This window comes from Bufo gargarizans, chromosome 6 (assembly GCF_014858855.1).
Source record: "Bufo gargarizans isolate SCDJY-AF-19 chromosome 6, ASM1485885v1, whole genome shotgun sequence".
Classification (NCBI taxonomy): Eukaryota; Metazoa; Chordata; class Amphibia; order Anura; family Bufonidae; genus Bufo; species Bufo gargarizans.
The window spans coordinates 41,259,095-41,280,668 of NC_058085.1; the positions used below are offsets into that span (position 1 = coordinate 41,259,095).

General features: G+C 43.8%; 1 protein-coding gene and 1 pseudogene across 3 annotated transcripts; both read right to left on the bottom strand.

Moving 5' to 3' along the window:
* LOC122939846 overlaps positions 1–21,574 on the bottom strand; it is a 213,905-nt pseudogene that overhangs the window by 175,143 nt on the left and 17,188 nt on the right.
* Positions 732–19,776, bottom strand: LOC122939867 (gastrula zinc finger protein XlCGF66.1-like). Of its 3 annotated transcripts, none has more exons than XR_006390185.1 (5): positions 19,648–19,776; positions 3,795–3,944; positions 3,493–3,672; positions 3,113–3,410; positions 732–1,573 (listed from the first exon to the last, which is right to left on the bottom strand). XR_006390185.1 is itself a non-coding variant. In XM_044296063.1 (4 exons), exons 2-4 carry the CDS (start codon positions 3,870–3,872, stop codon positions 3,270–3,272), a joined length of 399 nt encoding a protein of 132 aa, XP_044151998.1. In that variant the 5' UTR covers positions 3,873–3,944; positions 19,648–19,776; the 3' UTR covers positions 2,425–3,269. The 3 variants fall into 3 exon arrangements, 1 of the variants encoding a protein (XP_044151998.1); XR_006390186.1 differs by lacking the exon at positions 732–1,573 and adding an exon at positions 2,431–2,618; XM_044296063.1 differs by lacking the exon at positions 732–1,573 and having other exon boundaries at positions 2,425–3,410.

Here is a 21,574-nt window from a genome sequence, read left to right on the forward strand (position 1 = left end):
CTATGCTTCGGGTTGTTGTCCTGTTGCAGCACCCATCTTCTATTGAGCTTCAGCTGGTGGACAGATGGCCTTAAGTTCTCCTGCAAAATGTCTTGATAAACATTTTTCCTTCGATGATAGCAATCCGTCCAGGCCCTGACACAGCAAAGCAGCCCCAAACCATGATGCCCCCACCACCATACTTCACAGTTGGCATGAGGTTTTGATGTTGGTGTGCTGTGCCTCTTTTTCTCCACACATAGTGTTGTGTGTTTCTTCCAAACAACTCAACTTTGGTTTCATCTGTCCAGAGAATATTTTGCCAGTACTGCTGTGGAACATCCAGGTGCTCTTGTGCAAACTAAACGTGCAGCAATGTTTTTTTTGGACAGTAGAGGCTTCCTCTGTGGTATCCTCCCATGAAATCCATTCTTGTTTAGTGTTTTACGTATCGTAGATTCGCTAACAGGGATGTTAGCATATGCCAGAGACTTGTGTAAGTCTTTAGCTGACACTCTAGGATTCTTCTTCACCTCATTGAGCAGTCTGCGCTGTGCTCTTGCAGTCATCTTTACAGGACGGCCATTACATTAATACTAAAGAGGGGCCATTACATTAATAATAAAGAGGGGGCCTTGCATTAATAATAAAGAGGGGCCATTACATTAATAATAAAGAGGGGCCATTACATTAATAATAAAGATAGAATAAACTATTTACAAAAATGTGAGGGGTGGACTTTTGTGAGATACTGTAGGTACCAGCAGCAGATCTTGATGATTTGCTTGCCCAAATGCATTCAGCATGGCAGAACATTCCTCAGACATTAGTAACCTCATTGGTAGGATGCCAAGGCGTGTAAGTGAATGTATTTATGCACTTGGCTCTCATACTCAATACTGAATAAAGCAAGATGTTTTGCATATTTTGTTTCCGTTTTTCATCATTAAAGGGAAACAAAGATTTTTCTCAGCATAGGTCATCAATATGAGATCAGCAGAGGTCCGGTCCCTGCACCCCCATCAATCAGCTGTCTGAGGAAGCCTCAGTGCTCACTGGAGGTCCAGTTAATACAAAGCCTCCTCACAGCTTACCAAGCACAGCGCCATCTGTTGAATAGTAGCTGTGCTTGGCATTGCAGCTCAGACCCATTCACTCGAATAGGAGTATTCTGTGCCTAGGCCTTATGACCGATGAAAGTCACATTGCATGGCCAGGAAGAGGCCTAAGAGCGCGCAGAGCACTGTGTCCTCTCCATACATCTGAAGAACAAGGCTGCCTATCTGATATTAATGACCTCTCCTGAGGATGGACTATATACATCATATACATACTGTATATCACCTATAACGCTGTCACATTTCCATCCATATTTATTTAGAATTTTAGCTGAATCAGTGAATATAACGCTGAAAAAACAGACAGAAGACAGAACCTAAAAATGTAACATAAAATGGGTCTTCTCTGCATTACTTAGTGGTCACTACTCACCTGGGCGGTTATCTGTAGAAATGTCCTCTGTACTCTGCTCATCACCCCTCACATATGTCTCTGTAGGATTAATATTGTTCAGATCTTCACCCAGATTCACAAGCTGTGAAAGAAATATTGTAGAAGTCATCAGACGGTTGGAGAAGTCGTGTGGAAGGTTTTATATGACCTGAAAAGACAACCAAAAATGACCGGACAGCAGGCGTTATCTGACCCAAATATCTGCAGGTCTCCTGTATAAGGCCCCTTTCACACGGGTGATAATTCTGCGCGGGTGCAATGCGTAACGCATTGCACCTGCACTGAATCCGGACCCATTCACTTCAATGAGGCTGTTCAGATAAATGGTGATTTTCACGCATCACTTGTGTTTTTCACGCAACTCAGGCCCTATAGAAATGAATGGGGATGCGTGAAAATCGCAAGCATCCGCAGGCAACAGCGGATGCAATGGGATTTTCACGCATGGTTGCTATGGAGACGAGGGATGAGTTACCTGGGACCCCATTTACTTTATTATTTTCCATTATAACGGAAAATAATAGCATTCTTTAATTCAGAATGCCAAGTAAAAGGTGCTCACGTCAGCACAGGTCCTGCTGAATGAAGATAGAAGAACCTTCTATCTTAATTCAGCAGGACCTGCGTTGACATCACCGCGCTCACCACGTGGTGAGCGCGATGACGTCACCGAAGGTCCCTTTCCAGCCAGGTCCTGCAAGAAGAAGAAGAAAGAAGACGAGCCCGGCTGCACAATCAAGTGGATGAGGAGAGTTACTTTTTTTTTATTTTAATCCTACAATAGATCTTTTACTTAGCATTCTGAATTAAAGAATGCTATTATTTTCCATTATAACCATGTTATGATGGAAAATAATAAAATATACAGAACACCGATCCCAAACCCGAACTTCAGTAAAGAAGTCTGGGTTCGGGTCTGGGTACCACAGTCAGTTTATCACCCGTGTGCAAAACGCATTGCACCTGTGCGATAAAAACTGAACATCAGCCAATGACTGGAAGCAGGTGACCATGCCTATGCTGGCGAGGAAGCAAACAACATTTACTGGAAGATGGACACACAGGAGCTGGAACACATAACCGGAGCTAAGGGTATCAGGTACGTATGACTCTTTCCATAGTAGAGGCTGCGGACAAATGAGAAAAGTTACTTATTCCTGAACAAACCCTTTAATACTGTCTTCCTATTCTGTCTACCAGTTTTGAGATGACTGCAGGCATGAAGATACTGTACCTAGTATAAGGGACAGGGGAGAACACAAGAGAGGTGAGAACTGATTATCTATCACCACTAGAACACCGTGCTTACTAGTGATTATAGTATAAAGGACACAGTAGATTAACTAGAGTTCTAAGGGCCCCAGGGCAAACTGTTGTGCTACTCTTGTGCAACCACAAAACATCTGCAGCAGTTCACAGAGGAGGCCATCTTAAAAGTCTGTACAGGCAGAAAATTGTGAGAAGATCCAGACAACATGTAATGTCTATGGTCAGCTGTAATCCTGCCATCTCTACCTTTCTCATTATACAAGGATAAATCATATAATACTGGTGGATAAAACAAGACTGAGCACAAGATCTTCACAGCCTTCTACAGATCATAGGGAACATTTCATGAGACCTTATCATCCTGTGGGACATTGTGATCTTCTTCTGAACCATCCTGTGGAAGGAGAGGACTGGTATATCTCTCCGGTGTTGTTCTCTCTTCCTTAACTGTAGGAAACACATCCAGTGACTGAATTCATTCCTTACATAAAGATAATGAGAGGATGCCTTTAGTCATGTCTATTACCTGGTGGTGTGAGGGGCCGGTGATCCTCCATCAGAATGTCCTTGTACTGATCTGTGTGTCCTTCTAAATACTCCCACTCCTCCATGGAGAAATAGACGTCGACATCCTGACACCTTATAAGAACCTGACAACACAATGATACAGTCATCACCCAGATCCCTTCATAACGTTCCTGTATAATGTCCCAGCATTCCCAGTAGTGTCACCTCTCCAGTCAGCAGCTCAATCATCTTGTTGGTGAGTTCTAGGATCTTCTCTTTATTGATTTCCTCGTGTATCAGGGAGTGAGGTGGAGGCTCCATGATTGGGCTCAGGGTTCTTCCCCATCCTTCAGACACAGGGGCCTGACAGCGCTCACTAGAGGTCTTCTTCACTACTGTGTAGCCCTGGTTATGGAGAGACACAGTAATAAATATCACTCCATACATCTCTAGAGTCTCTCCCCTCTCCAGTCATGTCCATCTGTTAGTAACATAGATAAGATGATGACATCATCAGAATCTCTCACCTCTACAGTAAGCCGGAAGAGGATCTCTAGGGTGAGATTTATTATACTCTCCGCCATCTTATCCTTGTCTCTATCCATTCTTGTTGGGTCAATCAAGAGAAGGATCTTATATAGAAGATATCCACTGAGCGGATCCTATATTGTAGGAACCTGAATGGAAAGAAGATTAGACAGTGTAAAATCCTACAAAATCCCAATTAAAATACAATAACTAGAGGTGCACCGAAATTCCGGCGGCCGAAAATATCGGCAGAAAATGCACCTAATCCATTTCGGCCGATATTGATACATATCGGCAGAAAATAGCGGGGAGGAGCTGGGGGCCGGTGCGTTCACTGTGCTCCGGCCCCCAGCTCCAGTAGTTATAAAATGTGTACAATTAATAAGGATTCTATTCATGAGGCCCCCTCTGCAGTAGAACATTCAATATAGCCACATCCTACTCACAGGGCTGTTATCTTAATGCTGGCCGGCCGGGCAGAGGAGCGGCAGCGTCACGACTGACGTCATGTTCCCGGCCTACTTTCTGAATGAACGAGGCCGTGCAGGCATGTGACGTCAGTCGTGACGCTGCCGCTCGTCTGCGTCACGAAACTCTATAAAAGTGACCCCATTTTAGAAACTACGGGATAGGGTGGCAGTATTGTTGGTATTAGTTTAGGGTACATATGATTTTTGGTTGCTCTATGTTGCGGAGCTTCAAGGTATACCCTCAATATCTTCACTTAAATCCCCTTGTAGCTGAAGAAGCAGGTCAATATCCAAGAGACAATTTCCCCAGTAACTGGACGACACACAGTTTGGGAGTCAACTGATTTTACTAGGCATGCGCACCTGCTTTCAAACCTCCAACCGCCTCATTTACATACAATACATAGATTACTATGCTACAAGGAAAGGTGGGGTCAGACAATAGCAAGGGCCGATGGGAGGTTGAGGGGGGACACTGCAGCTAGTTTAAACAGGCCTCCCAGTGTCCCTGAGACAACACCCTGCTGGGGAAACAATGGCACAGGAAAAGGGGGGAGGGGAAGAGGTACAGACAAGAAAGACATTCTATAAGTGGCGATGTTTGCCACACTCTATATTACACTTTTTGTGAGGCAAGGTAACAAGAAATAGCTGTTTTGGCACCGTTTTTATTTTTTGTTTTTTACAACATTCATCTGACAGGTTAGATCATGTGATATTTTTGAAGACCAGGTTCTCACAGACGCTGCGATACCTAATATGTATACTTTTTTTTTTATTTATGTAAGTTTTACACAATAATATAATTTTTGAAACAAACAAAAAAAAATCATATTTTAGTGTCTCCATATTCTGAGAGCCATATTTTTTTCAGTTTTTGGACGATTATCTTCGGGTACTTTCACACTTTGGTTTTTTTTTCTTTTCCGGCATAGAGTTCTGTCCTAGGGGCTCTGTACCGGAAAAGAACTGATCAGTTTTATCCCCATGCATTCTGAATGGAGAGTAATCCGTTCAGTTTGCATGAGGATGTCTTCAGTTCAGTCGTTTTGACTGATCAGGCAAAAGAGAAAACCGCAGCATGCTACGGTTTTCTCTCCGGCGAAAAAAACTGAAGACTTGCATTTTTTCCCATAGGAATGTATTAGCGCCGGATCCGGCATGCGCAGATCGGTAAAAATGAGAAAAAAAAATTTACATGACGGATCCGTCAGTCCGCATGACAAGCGTAGAGACGGATCCGTCCTTGCAATGCATTTGTGAGAAGGATCCGCATCCGGATCCGTCTCACAAATGCTTTCAGTCAGCGGCAGATCGGCGGATCCGGCGGCCAGTTCCGACGACGGAACTGCCCGCCGGATCACACTGCCGCAAGTGTGAAAGTAGCCTTAGCTAGGGTCTAATTTTTTGCGGGATGAGATGACGGTTTGATTGGCACTATTTTTGGGTGCATATGACTTTTTGATAGCTTGCTATTAGGCCCCTTTCACACGGGCGAGTTTTCCGTGCGGGTGCGATCCGTGCGGCGAACGTATAGCACCCGCACTAAATCCTGACCCATTCATTTCTATGGGGCTGTGCACATGAGCGTTGTTTTTCACGCTTCACTTGTGCGTTCAGTGGAAATCGCAGCATGCTCTATATTGGCCGATTTTGACGTGACGCAGGCCCCATAGAAGTGAATGGGGTGCGTGAAAATCGCATAGCATCCGCAAGCAAGTACAGATGCAGTGCGAATTTCACGCACGGTTGCTAGGAGACGATCGGGATGGAGACCCGATCATTATTATTTTCCCTTATAACATGGTTATAAGGGAAAATAATAGCATTCTGAATACAGAATGCATAGTAAAACAGTGCTAGAGGGGTTAAAATAAAATAAATAATAATTTAACTCACCTTAGTCCACTTGATCGCGAAGCCCGGCATCTCCTTGTGTCTCCTCTGCGCTGAACAGGACCTGGGGTGAGCTGCTCCATTAAATACCGGTTAAGGACCTAAGATGACGTCACTCCGGTCATCACATGGTCTTTTACCATGGTGACCGGACCGGAGTGACGTCATCGAAGGTCCTTAACCGGTATTTAATGGAGCAGCTCACCCCAGGTCCTGTTCAGCGCAGAGGAGACACAAGGAGATGCCGGGCTTCGTGATCAAGTGGACTAAGGTGAGTTAAATTATTTTTTATTTTATTTTAACCCCTCTAGCGCTGTTTTACTATGCATTCTGTATTCAGAATGCTATTATTTTCCCTTTTAACCATGTTATAAGGGAAAATAATACAATCTTCAGAACATCAATCCCAAGCCCGAACTTCTGTGAAGAAGTTCGGGTTTGGGTACCAAACATGCGCGATTTTTCTCACGCGAGTGCAACGCATGACAATGTTTTGCACTCGCGCGGGAAAACCGCGCATTTTCCCGCAACGCACCCAGCTCTTATCCGGGCAAAAAAACTGACGCCCGTGTGAAAGAGGCCTTACACTTTTTGTGATGTAAGGGACCAAAAAATGGTTTATTTAGCACAGTTTTTATTAAAAAAAATTTGGGGTGTTTATCTGAGGGGTTAGGTCATGTGATATGTTTTTAGAGTCGGTTGATACGACGCGGCGATACCTAATATGTATACCTTTTTTTTCCCCCCTATTTTTTACTAATAGTTTTTTAACTTTATTTAGGGAAAATTACTTTTTTTTTTTTTTGGAACGTTTAATTTTTTTGGGGGAAAACTTTATTTTTTACTTTCTTTTTTTGTCCCACTTTGGGACTTGAACTTTTGGGGGTCTAATCCTTTGCAATGCATTCCAATACTTCTGTATTGGAATGCATTGGCTGTATGAGTAATACTGTGTGTATTACTCATACAGCTTCCGGACTGTGAGATCCAGGCGGCTGCCTTCCATGCCATCGGGTCCCCCCTACAGCCGCATGGGGACCCGATCACCGCCGCAAACCGCAGGTCAATTCAGACACAGGGGGGTCACGGGACAACTCCCGCGCATTTAGCCGAGGTGCCTGCTCAATGATTTGGGGCTCCAGATGGCGACCAAAGTGGTCGCCAATGCGACTTAGCATTTACAAATGGCGACGACTTTTTAGTCTTGTCGCCATTTGCGACTAGACCCGCCGCAGCTCTGCCGTTGAATAGGAGCTGATAGTTCTCTGCCCCGCCACCGCCGATGTTTTTCTCAGTCTGACTCAGTGAGTCACAGCACACAACAGCAGGGAGGGGAGGGACTCGGGAGGAGTGTAATCTGACCCTAGAGTGGAAGCTGCTTCTGCCAGCCCCTCCCCACCCACCAACCAATCAGAGCTGAGTCAGTGAGTCACAGCACACAATAGCAGAGCCGCTGGCAGCAGGGAGGGGAGGGACTCGGGAGGAGTGTAATCTGACCCTAGAGTGGAAGCTGCTTCTGCCAGCCCCTCCCATCCCCGCCAACCAACCAATCAGAGCTGAGTCAGTGAGTCACAGCACACAATAGCAGAGCCGCTGGCAGCAGGGAGGGGAGGGACTCAGGAGGAGTGTAATCTGACCCTAGAGTGGAAGCTGCTTCTGCCAGCCACTCCCCTCCCCACCCACCAACCAATCAGAGCTGAGGCAAGGCAAGCACTAGCAGCTCTGAGTCACTGACACAAGTGCAGGGAGTCTAAGAAAGAATCGAATGAGTCTCAGGTTAAAAGAATCAAAAGATCCGACTTAAAGTTAGTGACTCATTCGATTCTTTGAGTTAAAAGAACCGCGAGTCAGACTCTAGAATTCTCAGCAGCGCAGTGGTGTTGGTGGGGGGTGCGCACTGCGCCACCAATGTTTATTATATTGAGGGGGGCGCACTGTGCCACTAATGTTTATTATACTGGGGTGTTGGGGGGGGCACACTGCGCCACCAATGTTTATTATATTGACCTTCTACTATGCATTCTGTATAAAGAATGCTATCATTTTCCCTTAGAACCATGTTATAAGGGAAAATAATACAGTGAATAGACTTTCATCCTAGCAACCATGCGTGAAAATCGCACTGCATCCGCACTTGCTTGCAATTTTCACACAGCCCCATTAACTTCTATGGGGCCTGCATTGCGTGAAAAACGCACAACATAGAGCATGCTGCGATTTTCACGCAACGCACAAGTGATGTGTGAAAATCACCGCTGATGTGCACAGCCCCATAGAAGTGAATGGGTCCGGATTTAGTGCGGGTGCTTTCCGGTATTTTGAATGCCAGATCTGGCACTAATACATTCCTATGGGGAAAAATGCCGGATCCGGCATTCAGGCAAATCTTCAGTTTTTTTCGCCGGAGATAAAACCGTAGCATGCTGCGGTTTTATCTTTTGCCTGATCAGTCAAAATGACTGAACTGACGACATCCTGATGCATCCTGAACGGATTACTCTCCATTCAGAATGCATGGGGATAAAACTGAAAGTACCCTAAAATATTAAGTTTAAATCCCCCCTTTCCAAATTTTACATCTAAAATATATAAACAATAAATAAATAAACATATTACATAGCGCTGTCCAAACTATTAAATTATTAAAAAATATCTCCTATGCGGTGAGCATTCGCCATTTTTTAGTCACCTTGTCACCCCAAAAAATAGGATAGGACTGTGGTATTATGGGCCCCGAATGTTTCATAAAATGCGAAATGCACGCAGCTTTTTTTGGTGTTTTTTTTTTGCGTGGTATTGAGTATCGCAATACTTTTTTATGGTGACGAAAGCTAATCAAAATTTTGGTATCAAAACAACCCTACGTCGATCTGATTGGCGTAGCGTTGTCACGATACCAAAATTTTGATTCGGTTTTGATTTGGCTCCTAAAAATTTGATTTGGCAACTAAATTTTTCAGTTCAGGAGCCAATGGCTACTAGGTATTTTTTTTAGTCTGGAGCACTGATGGTGGGTTCCGATCATCGCCTGCCGGGCGGCGGTGATCGGAAATACACAGGACGTACCCATACGCCCTGTGTCCTTAAGTACCAGGACATCAGGGCGTATCGGTACGCCCTGTGTCCTGAAGAGGTTAAAAGCCCCTCCCTCCCCTCAAACACCAGTGTTTTTAAATCATCACATCGGTTAAGCAACATATATACATATATCTACACACATTTCCAAGTAATAAACCATATATATTTAGGGAAGGATAAGTAGGGTGCTGTCATGTCGGAAAACTATTTACCGTTAAGTCTAAATTCTACTTTCCAGGAAGTCCATCATGACAGCACACATGGAGCAATACCAGATAAACTAGGGAGGGACCACAGCCTGTAGGACTTTACGTCCAAGGGCTAGGTCTCTATTAGCAGATAGGTCTAGTCTGTAGAAGGTTTGAAAACTAGACCAGAAAGCTGCCCTGCAGATTTGTTCCAGTGAGGCATTAGCTCTTTCCACCTAAGAAGCAACCACTGCTTGAGTAGAATGGGCTGTGACTTTGAATAGACGGTCTTTATTCTGGGAAGTATAAGCTTGCTGGATTGTTGATCTAATCCATCTTGCAATAGTGGATTTTGAAGCTTGTTTTCCCTTATTCTTCCCTGCGAATTGTACAAATAAAGCTGAATCTTTCCTAAAGGGGCGAGTGACTTCTAAATATTGTATTACTGAACGACGAACATCTAGAGTATGAAAACGTCGCTATTTCGCATTCTTCGGACCTGTACAAAAATGACTTTTGGCATAAAGGCTGGGTCCAATTTTAAGATGACTCTGTCATCCAGAATCCTCATATATGGTTCTCCTGAAGAAAAAGCCTGCATCTCTCCTACTCTCCTTGCCAATGTTATCGCAACTAGAAATACTCTTTTGAAAGAGAGCATTTTTATTTCACAGTTTTCTAAAGGTTTAAAAGGAGGATTACATAGGTTCTCCAATACTAGTGACAAGTCCCAAGGAGGGACTGACTTTCTTACCAGAGGCCGGATTCTGGAGATGGCACGAGAAAATGTTTTTATCCAATTGTGCTCTGCTAGAGGGAAGTCAAGTAACCAACTCAAAGCTGAAATCTGAACTTTTATTGGGCCTGAGACCCATGTTAAAACCTTCCTGCAGAAATTCTAGAATGTCCTGAATAGAAGGGGAAATTGACTTTTTTTGAAGAGAAACAAACCAGGAACGAAATTTCTTTAAAATCTTACCTTAGATGGTAGAAGTTATCATCTTGTGAATTTGTAGCATGGTTGTTATAACTCTTTCCGACAGGCCCCTGGCTCTTAGTATCTGCTCTTCAGAATCCATGCTGCCAGCTTCAACCTGTGCACTTGTGGATGCCAAAGAGGCCCCTGAGACAATAGGTCGTCTTCTGAGGGAAGAAAAAAGGGTTCTTCCAATGCCAAGTTCTTTAGAATTGGGAGCCAGCTTTGTTTCTGCCAATATGGAGCTATTAGGACCAGAGTTACTCGTTCCGACCTCAGCTTTTTCAGGGTTGACCCAATTAGAGGAAAAGACGGGAAGGCATAGGCCAGATTCATATCCCAACTCTGAGACAAAGCATCTACAGCCACTGAAAGGGGCGGAAATCTTGACCCCCCTTGATGTTTCAGGAATAATACTGTTGCAATGTTGCCTGAGAGAACCTGTACATGTAGGCCTTTAGAAGATTCTCCACTTTTAGGAAAGTTTCCAAGACTGCTCTCAACTCCCTGAAGTTTGAGGACCTGTGAGAGAGATTGTCACCCCAGGGACCCTAAAAATTATAAGTCATACACCTGGTCTCCCCAGCCCGACTTGCCGGCATCCATTGTTACTAGAATGTGAGGTTCTAAAGTTCATGGAATTCAAAATTATAAGTTCTCTGAATCTCTCCACCATGAAAGACTCCATCTTACCGACTTTGGAATGCGGATCTTTTGATCAAAAATAATTTTTTCAGTATTTTTAGGTTTAGAATGGATCGATATGTCCCATTTGGCTTTAAAAAAACAAACAAAACAAAAAACTCAAGAGTAATGTCCCAGACCGATTTGTTCTGGAGGTACTGGCTTGATGGCTTATAAACTCAATAGGGGGAGAATATACAAATTCTATTCTGTATCCTTCCTCTGTTGTTTCTAAAATCCAAGTATTGTGAGTAATTTCTTCCCATTGTGGAAGGAAGGTTTTCAATCTTCCTCCCACCAAAAGAATGTCATTGTTTTTGTTGTGTAGTATTTGGATTAAGGAGGAACCCTCTACCCTTACAACCCTTTGGGTAACTCCACCTTCCTGATTTACCTTTGCCTCTGTAAGACCGAGACGTATATCGGGGACCTGGCTTCTGAAAGGACTGGGACTTTTTATTTTTGTCCTCTGGAAACCCTCTCTTTTTTTTTCTGTAGCATTTTCCAGAATAGAATCCTGAACAGGGCCAAAAACATACAGTTACAAGAAAAAGTATGTGAACCCTTTGGAATTATATGGATTTCTTCACAAATTGGTCATAACATGTTATCTGAACAATAGACAATCACAGTCTGCTTAAACTAATAACACACAAAGAATTAAATGTTACCATGTTTTTATTGAACACACCATGTAAACATTTACAGTGCATGTGGGAAAATTATGTGAACCCCTAGACTAATGGCATCTACAAGAGCTAATTGGGAATGAGGTGTCAGCCAACTGGAGTCTAATCAATGAGATGAGATTGGAGGTGGTGGTTACAGCTGCCCTGCCCTATAAAAAACACACACCAGTTCTGGGTTTTCTTTTCACAAGAAGCATTGCCTGATGTGAATGATGCCTCGCACAAACGAGCTCTCAGAAGACCTATGATTAAGAATTGTTGACTTGCATGAAGGGTTATAAAAGTATCTCCAAAAGCCTTGCTGTTCATCAGTCCACGGTAAGACAAATTGTCTATAAATGGAGACAGTTCAGCACTGCTGCTACTCTCCTAGGAGTGGCCGTCCTGTAAAGATGACTGCAAGAGCACAGCGCAGACTGCTCAATGAGGTGAAGAAGAATCCTAGAGAGTGTCAACTAAAGACTTACAAAAGTCTCTGGCATATGCTAACATCCCTGTTAGCGAATCTACGATACGTAAAACACTAAACAAGAATGGATTTCATGGGAGGATACCACAGAGGAAGCCGCTGCTGTTCAAAAAAAAAAACATTGCTGCACGTTTACAGTTTGCACAAGAGCACCTGGATGTTCCACAGCAGTACTGGCAAAATATTCTGTGGACAGATGAAACCAATGTTGAGTTGTTTGGAAGAAACACACAACACTATGTTTGGAGAAAAAGAGGCACAGCACACCAACAGCAAAACCTCATCCCAACTGTGAAGTATGGTGGTGGGGCATCATGGTTTGGGGCTGCTTTGCTGTGTCAGGGCCTGGACGGATTGCTATCATCAAGGAAAAATTCCCAAGTTTATCAAGACATTTTGCAGGAGAACTTAAGGCCATCTGTCCACCAGCTGAAGCTCAACAGACGATGGGTGTTGCAACAGGACAACAACCCAAAGCATAGAAGTAAATCAACAACAGAATGGCTTAAACAGAAGAAAATCCGCCTTCTGGAGTGGCCCAGTCAGAGTCCTGACCTCAACCCGATTGAGATGCTGTGGCATCTCAAGAAAGCGATTCACACCAGACATCCCAAGAATATTGCTGAACTTTAAACAGTTCTGTAGAGGAATGGTCAAGAATTACTCCTGACCGTTGTGCACGTCTGATCTGCAACTACAGGAAACGTTTGGTTGAAGTTATTGCTGCCAAAAGGAGGTTCAACCAGTTATTAAATCCAAGGGTTCACATACTTTTTCCACCTGCACTGTGAATGTTTACATGGGGTGTTCAATAAAAACATGATTACATTTAATTCTTTGTATGTTATTAGTTTAAACAGACTGTGATTGTCTATTGTTGTGACTTAGATGAAGATCAGATCACATTTTATGACCAATTTGTGCAGAAATTCAGATAATTCCATATGGGGTCACATACTTTTTCTTGCAACTGTAAGTACCAGATAATGGGATAGTACAAAGCTTATTTTTTGACGGAATGTCCCCAGACCACCTCTTAAGCCACAATGCTCGTCCGGAGGCATTTGAAAGGGAACTGCCTCTGGCAGCGAATCTAATAGATTCCGCCGAAGCATCGGAGACAAACGCAGTTGCCATTTTTAAAAGTGGAATGGACTGCAGAATTTCTCCCCTGGAGATTTTCATCTTTAGATGGTTTTCTAGTTGGGAGAGCCATGAAAATAATAATCGAGACAGTGAAGTAGCGGCAATATTTGTATTGATCAATGCAGAAGATACTTAGCAGGATTTTTTTAAAGACCATCTATTTTTCTATCCATAGCGTCCTTAAGCTGTTAGGAATCATCAAAGGGCAAGGAGTTTTCTTTAATTACTTTTGCAATGAGTATATACATTTTATGGGTATCCACCCACAATTTTGTATCTTCTGCATTAAAGCCTAGACGATTCTTAAACTCACGAGATATGTAAAGCCTCTTTTCCGCTTCCTCCCATTCCTCCAATATGAGTAATTTTAGATTTTCATTTACTGGAAAGAGTGTTTTCTTTTTTGCTTTTAGTCCGCCAAACATCTCATCCTGTATAGAACGAGGTTGGGCGACGTCCTCTACGTCCATTGTCTGACAGACAGCAGAAATGAGAACGTCTAAATCCTCGGATGAAAAAAAGAACTTTATTCCCTCTTCTGCAGGACAAGAAGCAATTTCATCCATTTCTCCCTCTAATCTAATGTTACTAGTGGATTCTTCCTCTGAATCTGAGCCCATATCAGCTCTAGGTCTTCTAACATGAGACTGCGGAACAGATTTTGGCATTAATTTGACCACTGAGGAGTGTACTTCCTCCTTTATAATCTTCGTAATTTCAGCTGATAAAGATGGCTGTTCTACTTTTATCAATCTATCAATGCAGGAGGTGCAAAGTTGTTTAAAGTAAGACTCTGCCGGCTTCTTAGCGCAAGTCACACATCTTTTCACTTTCTTTTTAGGTTCAGAAGGATTTTTATGCACCACATCTTTATCATCCTGAAATTACAAAACAAACTGCTAGCTAGTCAGAAATCCCAAAGTATTATTACAGGTCCTATACAGCACAACTGACTTACATGACCCTGGGCAGGAGGTTCTGAACCCAGCACAGACCGACCAGACACTGGACCTTCCATGGTGGAGTACACAAACATTTGATTTCCCACCATACCTTAATAGTCCTGCCCCCTTCCGCCACCAGTCTGCTCCTCCCTCTTCTGGGAATCCATCCTACAGGAGAATCCCAAAATGGATAATGAGAGTCCATTTCTAATGGGGACTCCTGCTTTGTTAGGCCATCCACACCACGCCAGGCATTCCAGCGTGCTCTCTCGCTGGACATCTCACAGGAGGATGTCACCCGGCTTGCAGAGGTGCACCAAAGCCGCCGGAAGTGATGCTCCTGGGACCACGCTCAATATGGCTGCACCCTGCACGTAAAACTCAGACGGAGTATGCAGTACGGAGCCGAGAGCCTCTCCAGAGAGAAAGCGGACACCGCAACCAGACCCCGCGGCCTCAATGGTAAGGCCAGGAGACCCCGCTAAAGGGGTGCTAGCCGAACCCTCCGGTTCAGGGATAAAAGTAGAAGCATAATTCCCCCCAATCCTATCCTGGGCTCCTATGCCAGGGATCCTCCGTGTTGGCTGCTGACCTGTAAGGGACAGGAAGAACACTGGAGTTGGAGGGGAGGGAGGGACTTGTAACAGCTCTGTGCTTCCTGTACCTTTAGCGGTACATAAGGACATCCTCCATTTGTGCTGTCATGTAGGACGTCCTGGAAATAAAGATTATTATTACTATCTAGACTAGGGTCGCTCAACCTGATGCCCTTCTGTAGGATGATAGCTGTAGACTGTCAGGGAATTATGGGAGTTGTAGTTTTGCAACAGCTGGAGGGCCGCAGGTTGAGCATGCCTGATCTAGACAGACATTGGGTTGGCAGATTTGTTTTTTGGCAACTCCTTGCGACCACACAGATGTTGTAGTTTAATAGATTTTTTAGTTTTTTTTAACAAGTGGCAAGACGAAATACAGCGGTCATTAACCCCTTAAGGACTTTTTGCAAATCTGACCAGTGTCCCTTTAAGTGCTGATAACTTTAAAACACTTTGACTTATCCAGGCCATTCTGAGATTGTTTTTTCATCACATATTGTACTTCATGACACTGGTAAAATGAAGTTAAAAAATAATTTTTTTTACATTAAAAAAATACTGAATTTACCAAAAATGTGGCAAAATTTGCAAATGTCAAAGTTTCAGTTTCTCTACTTCTGTAATACATAGTAATACACCCAACAATTTTGATGACTTTACATTCTCCATACGTCTACTGCATGTTTGAATTATTTTGGGAATGATATTTTATTTTTTGTGGATTTCACAAGGCTTAGAAGTTTAGAAGCAAATCTTGAATTTTTTCAGAAATTTACAAAAACCCAATTTTTAGGGACCACTACAGCTCTGAAGTCACTTTGTGAAGCTTTCATGATAGAAACCGCCCGAAAATGACCCCATTCTATAAACTACACGCCTCAAGGTATTTAAAACTGATTTTACAAACTTTGTTAACCCTTTAGGTGTTGCACAAGAGTTATTGGCAAATGGGGATGAAATTTGAGAATTTAATTTTTTTGCCTAATTTTCCATTTTAACCCATTTTTTCCACTAACAAAGCAAGGGTTAACAGCCAAACAAGACTGTATCTTTATTGCCCTGACTCTGCCATTTACAGAAACACCCCATATGTGGCTGTAAACTACTGTACGGGCACACAGTAGGGCGTAGAGGGAAAGGTGCGCCGTATGGTTTTTGGAAGCCAGATTTTGCTGGACTGGTTTATTTACACCATGTCCCATTTGAAGCCCCCTGATGCACCCCCTAGAGTAGAAACTCCCAGAAAAGTGACCCCATTTTAGAAACTACGGGATAGGGTGGAATTTTTTTGGTACTAGTTTAGGGTACATGGTAACAAGAAATAGCTTTTTTCGCACTTCTTTTGTTATTTACAACATTCATCTGACAGGTTAGATCATGTGGTAATTTTATAGAGCAGGTTGTCACGGACGCGGCGATACCTAATATGTATACAATTTTTTTTATTTATATAAGTTTTACACAATGATTTCATTTTTAAAACAAAAAAAATGTTGTAGTGTCCATAGTCTAAGAGCCATAGTTTTTTCAGTTTTTCGGCGATTATCTTAAGTAGGGTCTCATTATTTGCGGGATGAGATGACGGTTTGATTGGCACTATTTTGGGGTGCATATGACTTTTTGATCGCTTGCTATTACACTTTTAGTGACGTGCTATGATAAAAAAAAAAATTTACACTCTTTTTATTTTTTTACGGAGGTCACCTGAGGGGTTAGATATTTTTATAGAGCCGGTCGATACGGACGCGTCGATATCTAATATGTATACTTTTTTATTTATTTAAGTTTTACACAATGATTTCATTTTTGAAACAAAAAAAAATCATGTTTTAGTGTTTCCATAGTCTAAGAGCCATAGTTTTTTCAGTTTTTGGGCGATTATCTTGGGTAGGGTATGATTTTTGCGGGATGAGATAACGGTTTGATTCATACTATTTTGGCGTACATGCGACTTTTTTGATCACTTTTTATTACCTTTTTTGTGAAGTAAGGTGGGCAAAATTTAAATTTTCTCATAGTTTTTTTTTTTAATGGCGTTCACCATGAGGGGAAAGTAACATGACCGTTTTATAGATCAGGTCATTACGGACACGGCAATACCTAATATGTGTAGTGTTTTTTTTTTTGTTTTTTTTATCTTAACTTTTGTCACTTTAAAAAAAAAAAAAAATGACCCAGACCCACTTGGTTCTTGAAGATCCATTGGGTCTGATGTCTGTATAATATAGTACAGTACACTATATAGGGTACTGTACTGTGTTTTACTTACACGTTGTCTGAACAGATCTATGCCTTTAGCACAGATCTGGTCAGCACCATGGACAGCAGGATGCCTGAGAAGGCGTCCTGTTGCCATGGGAACCTTCCCCGTTTGCCCGGGGCTGCCGGGGGGCTATCTGGGGGCTCTCAAGGCACAGCAGCCCACCGATGGGAGAGGGAGGGTGCTCCCTGAGTGGTTAACCTTTTTCCATACAGCAGTCTGTACGGACCGCGGTATGGAAAGGGTTATACAGCTGACATCGCATCGCCGATGTCAGCAGTTTATACCAGGGTGTCAGCAATGTGCTGACACCCTGGTATACCACTGCACACCAATGATTATTCAAGGGGAGGAGGGCGGGGGATCGCGATCCCGCATGCCGCACCGCCTGCCTCCTGCACCGCCCGCAACACCCCCCCTGCACCACCCAGAATCAGCTGAAAGCGCAGCAAACCGCAGGTCTGAATTGACCTGCGGTTTGCTGCGATCGCCGGCACGGCGGGGTCACATGATCCCTTCCCCGGCGTTGTGACAGGATGCCGGCTGAATGATTTCAGCCAGCATCTCGTTCGGATTAACCCCAGCAGCGCCACAATCTTATTTTAAACTCATGACGTACTGGTACGTCATGCGGCCCTAAGGGGTTAAAGGGTTTCTCCGGCATGTACTCTGGATAGGTTTTCAATATGAGCTCAGTGTAGAGGTCCAACTCCCAACACCCCTGGACAATCAGAAGGTGGCGCTTATACAGATACATGTATATGTGGCTACACAACATTTTTAATGACATGCTAATATGAAAGCATTCAGATCCAGGTGCTGGTTTGAAAAATGTAAAATGTTTCCAATAAAGTTTGTATAATCGCTGTGCTTCTTTTCTTTGGTCTCCCTAATGTATTTTTGGGACATATTATTCCCTGTTTCAGCTGCACAGCTAGATGCATTTCACTCAGAAGATGGCAGCGTATCACATCTGTGATATCTGCCACCACTGTATTGCTGTGATGTCCATTCCCTTACTTCACACTATGTTTGTTTTCAGCTCCAGACCTCACAGAAAGAAAAAAAAAAAAAAAGGAGGATTACATCACACTTAGGCTAGTTTCACACTAGCGGCAGTGGAGTCCTGCAGGCTGTGTCCGCGGGTGAACAGCCTGTCGGATCAGTCCTGCTGCTAGTCCACGTGTGCCCCCTGACTGCCGCTCTGTCCCCATTGACTATAATAAGGCCGGGGCGGAGTCGCGGATCTGTCCGGCACGTGGAGCCGCGGATCTGTCCGGCACGTGGAGCCGCGGATCTGTCCGGCACGTGGAGCCGCGGATCTGTCCGGCACGTGGAGCCTGAGGCTAGTTTCACAGTAGCATTTCCCGTCTCCGGCTGTTCTCCTGTTGGAGATGTCCAGATCTGACACTGCCAGAAGCTGCCAGACACCCACTATAATGGGGAGCGGCAGAGATCAGGACACATACCGGAAAACATACAGAGTAGCGGCCGCATGAAAACCGCTGATCCCAATGGGATTTGTCCGGCCACTTCACTACATACTTGTCAGGGTGCGGCTGGATCCCACCAGAATGCTTCAAAATCCTTTAACGCAGGTTTTAAACAGGCCTTAAAAGCGTTGTATTACTTCAGTAAATGGCATTTATCATGTACAGAAAGTTAATACAAGACACTAATGTATTGTGATTGTCTATATTGCCTCCTTTGCTCTCTGCATTTTTCTTTCTATCACAATATACACTGCTTGTTTCCATGGTTACGACCACCCTGCAATCCATCAGTGGTGGTCATGCTTGCACTCAGCCCTTTCTGGTAGCCAGGACCATGAAAGCGCACATAGGCTGGTGATTTTTCCTATAGTGTGCAAGCACGGCCACCGCTGATGTATTGCAGGGTGGTCATAACCATGGAAACGAAAAGTGTATATTGAGATAGAAAAATGAATCCAGCCAGCATAGGAAGCAATATGGACAATAACAATACATTAGAAATGCCTTGTATTAACTTTCTCGCCATGACAAATGCCACTTGCTGAAGTGAGACAAACCCTTTAAAGGGAACCTGTCACCAGTTTTATGGTGTCCTAACGAAGGGCAACATGAATAAGTGACTGATTCTCTTAGCAAAATGCTGGGTCACTTTCTTTAATTGACCCAGTCAATCTGACAACATGAATATTCATGGACTCCTGACTCTCCCCGACTACCGGCTGCAGATTGACAGTTATTTTCCATATGACTCAGCAGCCGGTGTGCAGGGGAGTGGCTATAGCTCTGAATTAAATACACGCTGGACTCCAATCAGCTCATTAGCATGCGCCATCTTTGTGTGTATATTATGAAGTAACACCAGTGAGTGAATACATCTAAAGTACTTTCTAGAAGTTAATGATTGTATATAATTAGTTAGATTATAATCAAATATCCACATGACGGGTTCCCTTTACCACTTACTCAGGCGGGGCGTGTCCTCCTCTTCCTCTGACAATCCTTCACCATGGAGCATCCAGTGTTACTATTTCTACCGCCATGTGCAGGAGTCAGGCTCCAGGATGTGCTGCAGGAGGAAGCAAAGGACCTGTGATGATGTCATGACCATGTGACCGTGGGAGGAGTCAGGCTCCAGGATGTGCTGCAGGAGGAAGCAAAGGACCTGTGATGATGTCATGACCATGTGATTATGTGTGGGAGGAGTCAGGCTCCAGGCTGTGCTGCAGGAGGAAGTAAAGGACCTATAATAATGTCATGACCATGTGACCGTGGGAGGAGTCAGGCTCCAGGCTGTGCTGCAGGAGGAAGCAAAGGACCTGTGATGATGTCATGACCATGTGTAGGAGGAGTCAGGCTCCAGGCTGTGCTGCAAGACGAAGTAAAGGACCTGTGATGATGTCATGACCATATGATCACGTGTGGGCGGAGTCATGGAAATCACATGTCCAGGTTTTTGTGAAGTTTGTAATTCCAGTGTGTATGTAGCTGAGCTGTATGTGTGTGATGTGTAAGTAGCTGGGCAGGGCTGTATTGTGTAATAGCTGTATAGCTGAGCTGTGTGTGTGTGATGTGTAAGTAGTAGGGCAGGGCTGTATTGTGTAATGGCTTTATAGCTGAGCTGTATGTGTGTGATGTGTAAGTAGCTGGGCAGGGCTGTATTGTGTAATAGCTGTATAGCTGAGCTGTGTGTGTGTGTGTGTGTGATGTGTAAGTAGCTGGGCAGGGCTGTATTGTGTAATGGCTGTATAGCTGAGCTGTATGTGTGATGTGTAAGTAGCTGGGCAGGGCTGTATTGTGTAATGGCTGTATAGCTGAGCTGTATGTGTGTGATGTGTAAGTAGCTGGGCAGGGCTGTATTGTGTAATAGCTGTATAGCTGAGCTGTATGTGTGTGATGTGTAAGTAGTTGGGCAGGGCTGTATTGTGTAATGGCTGTATAGCTGAGCTGTATGTGTGTGATGTGTAAGTAGTTGGGCAGGGCTGTATTGTGTAATGGCTGTATAGCTGAGCTGTATGTGTGTGATGTGTGAGTAGTTGGGCAGGGCTGTATGTGTAATGGCTGTATAGCTGGGCTGTGTGTGAGATGTGTAAGTAGTTGGGCAGGGCTGTATGTGTAATGGCTGTATAGCTGAGCTGTATGTGTGTGATGTGTAAGTAGTTGGGCTGGGCTGTATTGTGTAATGGCTGTATAGCTGAGCTGTGTGTGATGTGTAAGTAGCTGGGCAGGGCTGTATTGTGTAATGGCTGTATAGCTGAGCTGTATGTGTGTGATGTGTAAGTAGTTGGGCAGGGCTGTATTGTGTAATTGCTGTATAGCTGAGCTGTGTGTGATGTGTAAGTAGTTGGGCAGGGCTGTATTGTGTAATGGCTGTATAGTTGAGCTGTATGTGTGTGATGTGTAAGTAGTTGGGCAGGGCTGTATTGTGTAATGGCTGTATAGCTGAGCTGTATGTGTGTGATGTGTAAGTAGCTGGGTAGGGCTGTATTGTGTAATGGCTGTATAGCTGAGCTGTATGTGTGTGATGTGTAAGTAGTTGTGCAGGGCTGTATTGTGTAATGGCTGTATAGCTGAGCTGTATGTGTGTGATGTGTAAGTAGTTGGGCAGGGCTGTATTGTGTAATGGCTGTATAGCCGAGCTGTATGTGTGTGATGTGTAAGTAGCTGGGCAGGGCTGTATTGTGTAATAGCTGTATAGCTGAGCTGTATGTGTGTGATGTGTAAGTAGTTGGGCAGGGCTGTATTGTGTAATAGCTGTATAGCTGAGCTGTATGTGTGTGATGTGTAAGTAGCTGGGAAGGGCTGTATTGTGTAATGGCTGTATAGCTGAGCTGTATGTATGTGATGTGTAAGTAGCTGGGCAGGGCTGTATTGTGTAATGGCTGTATAGCTG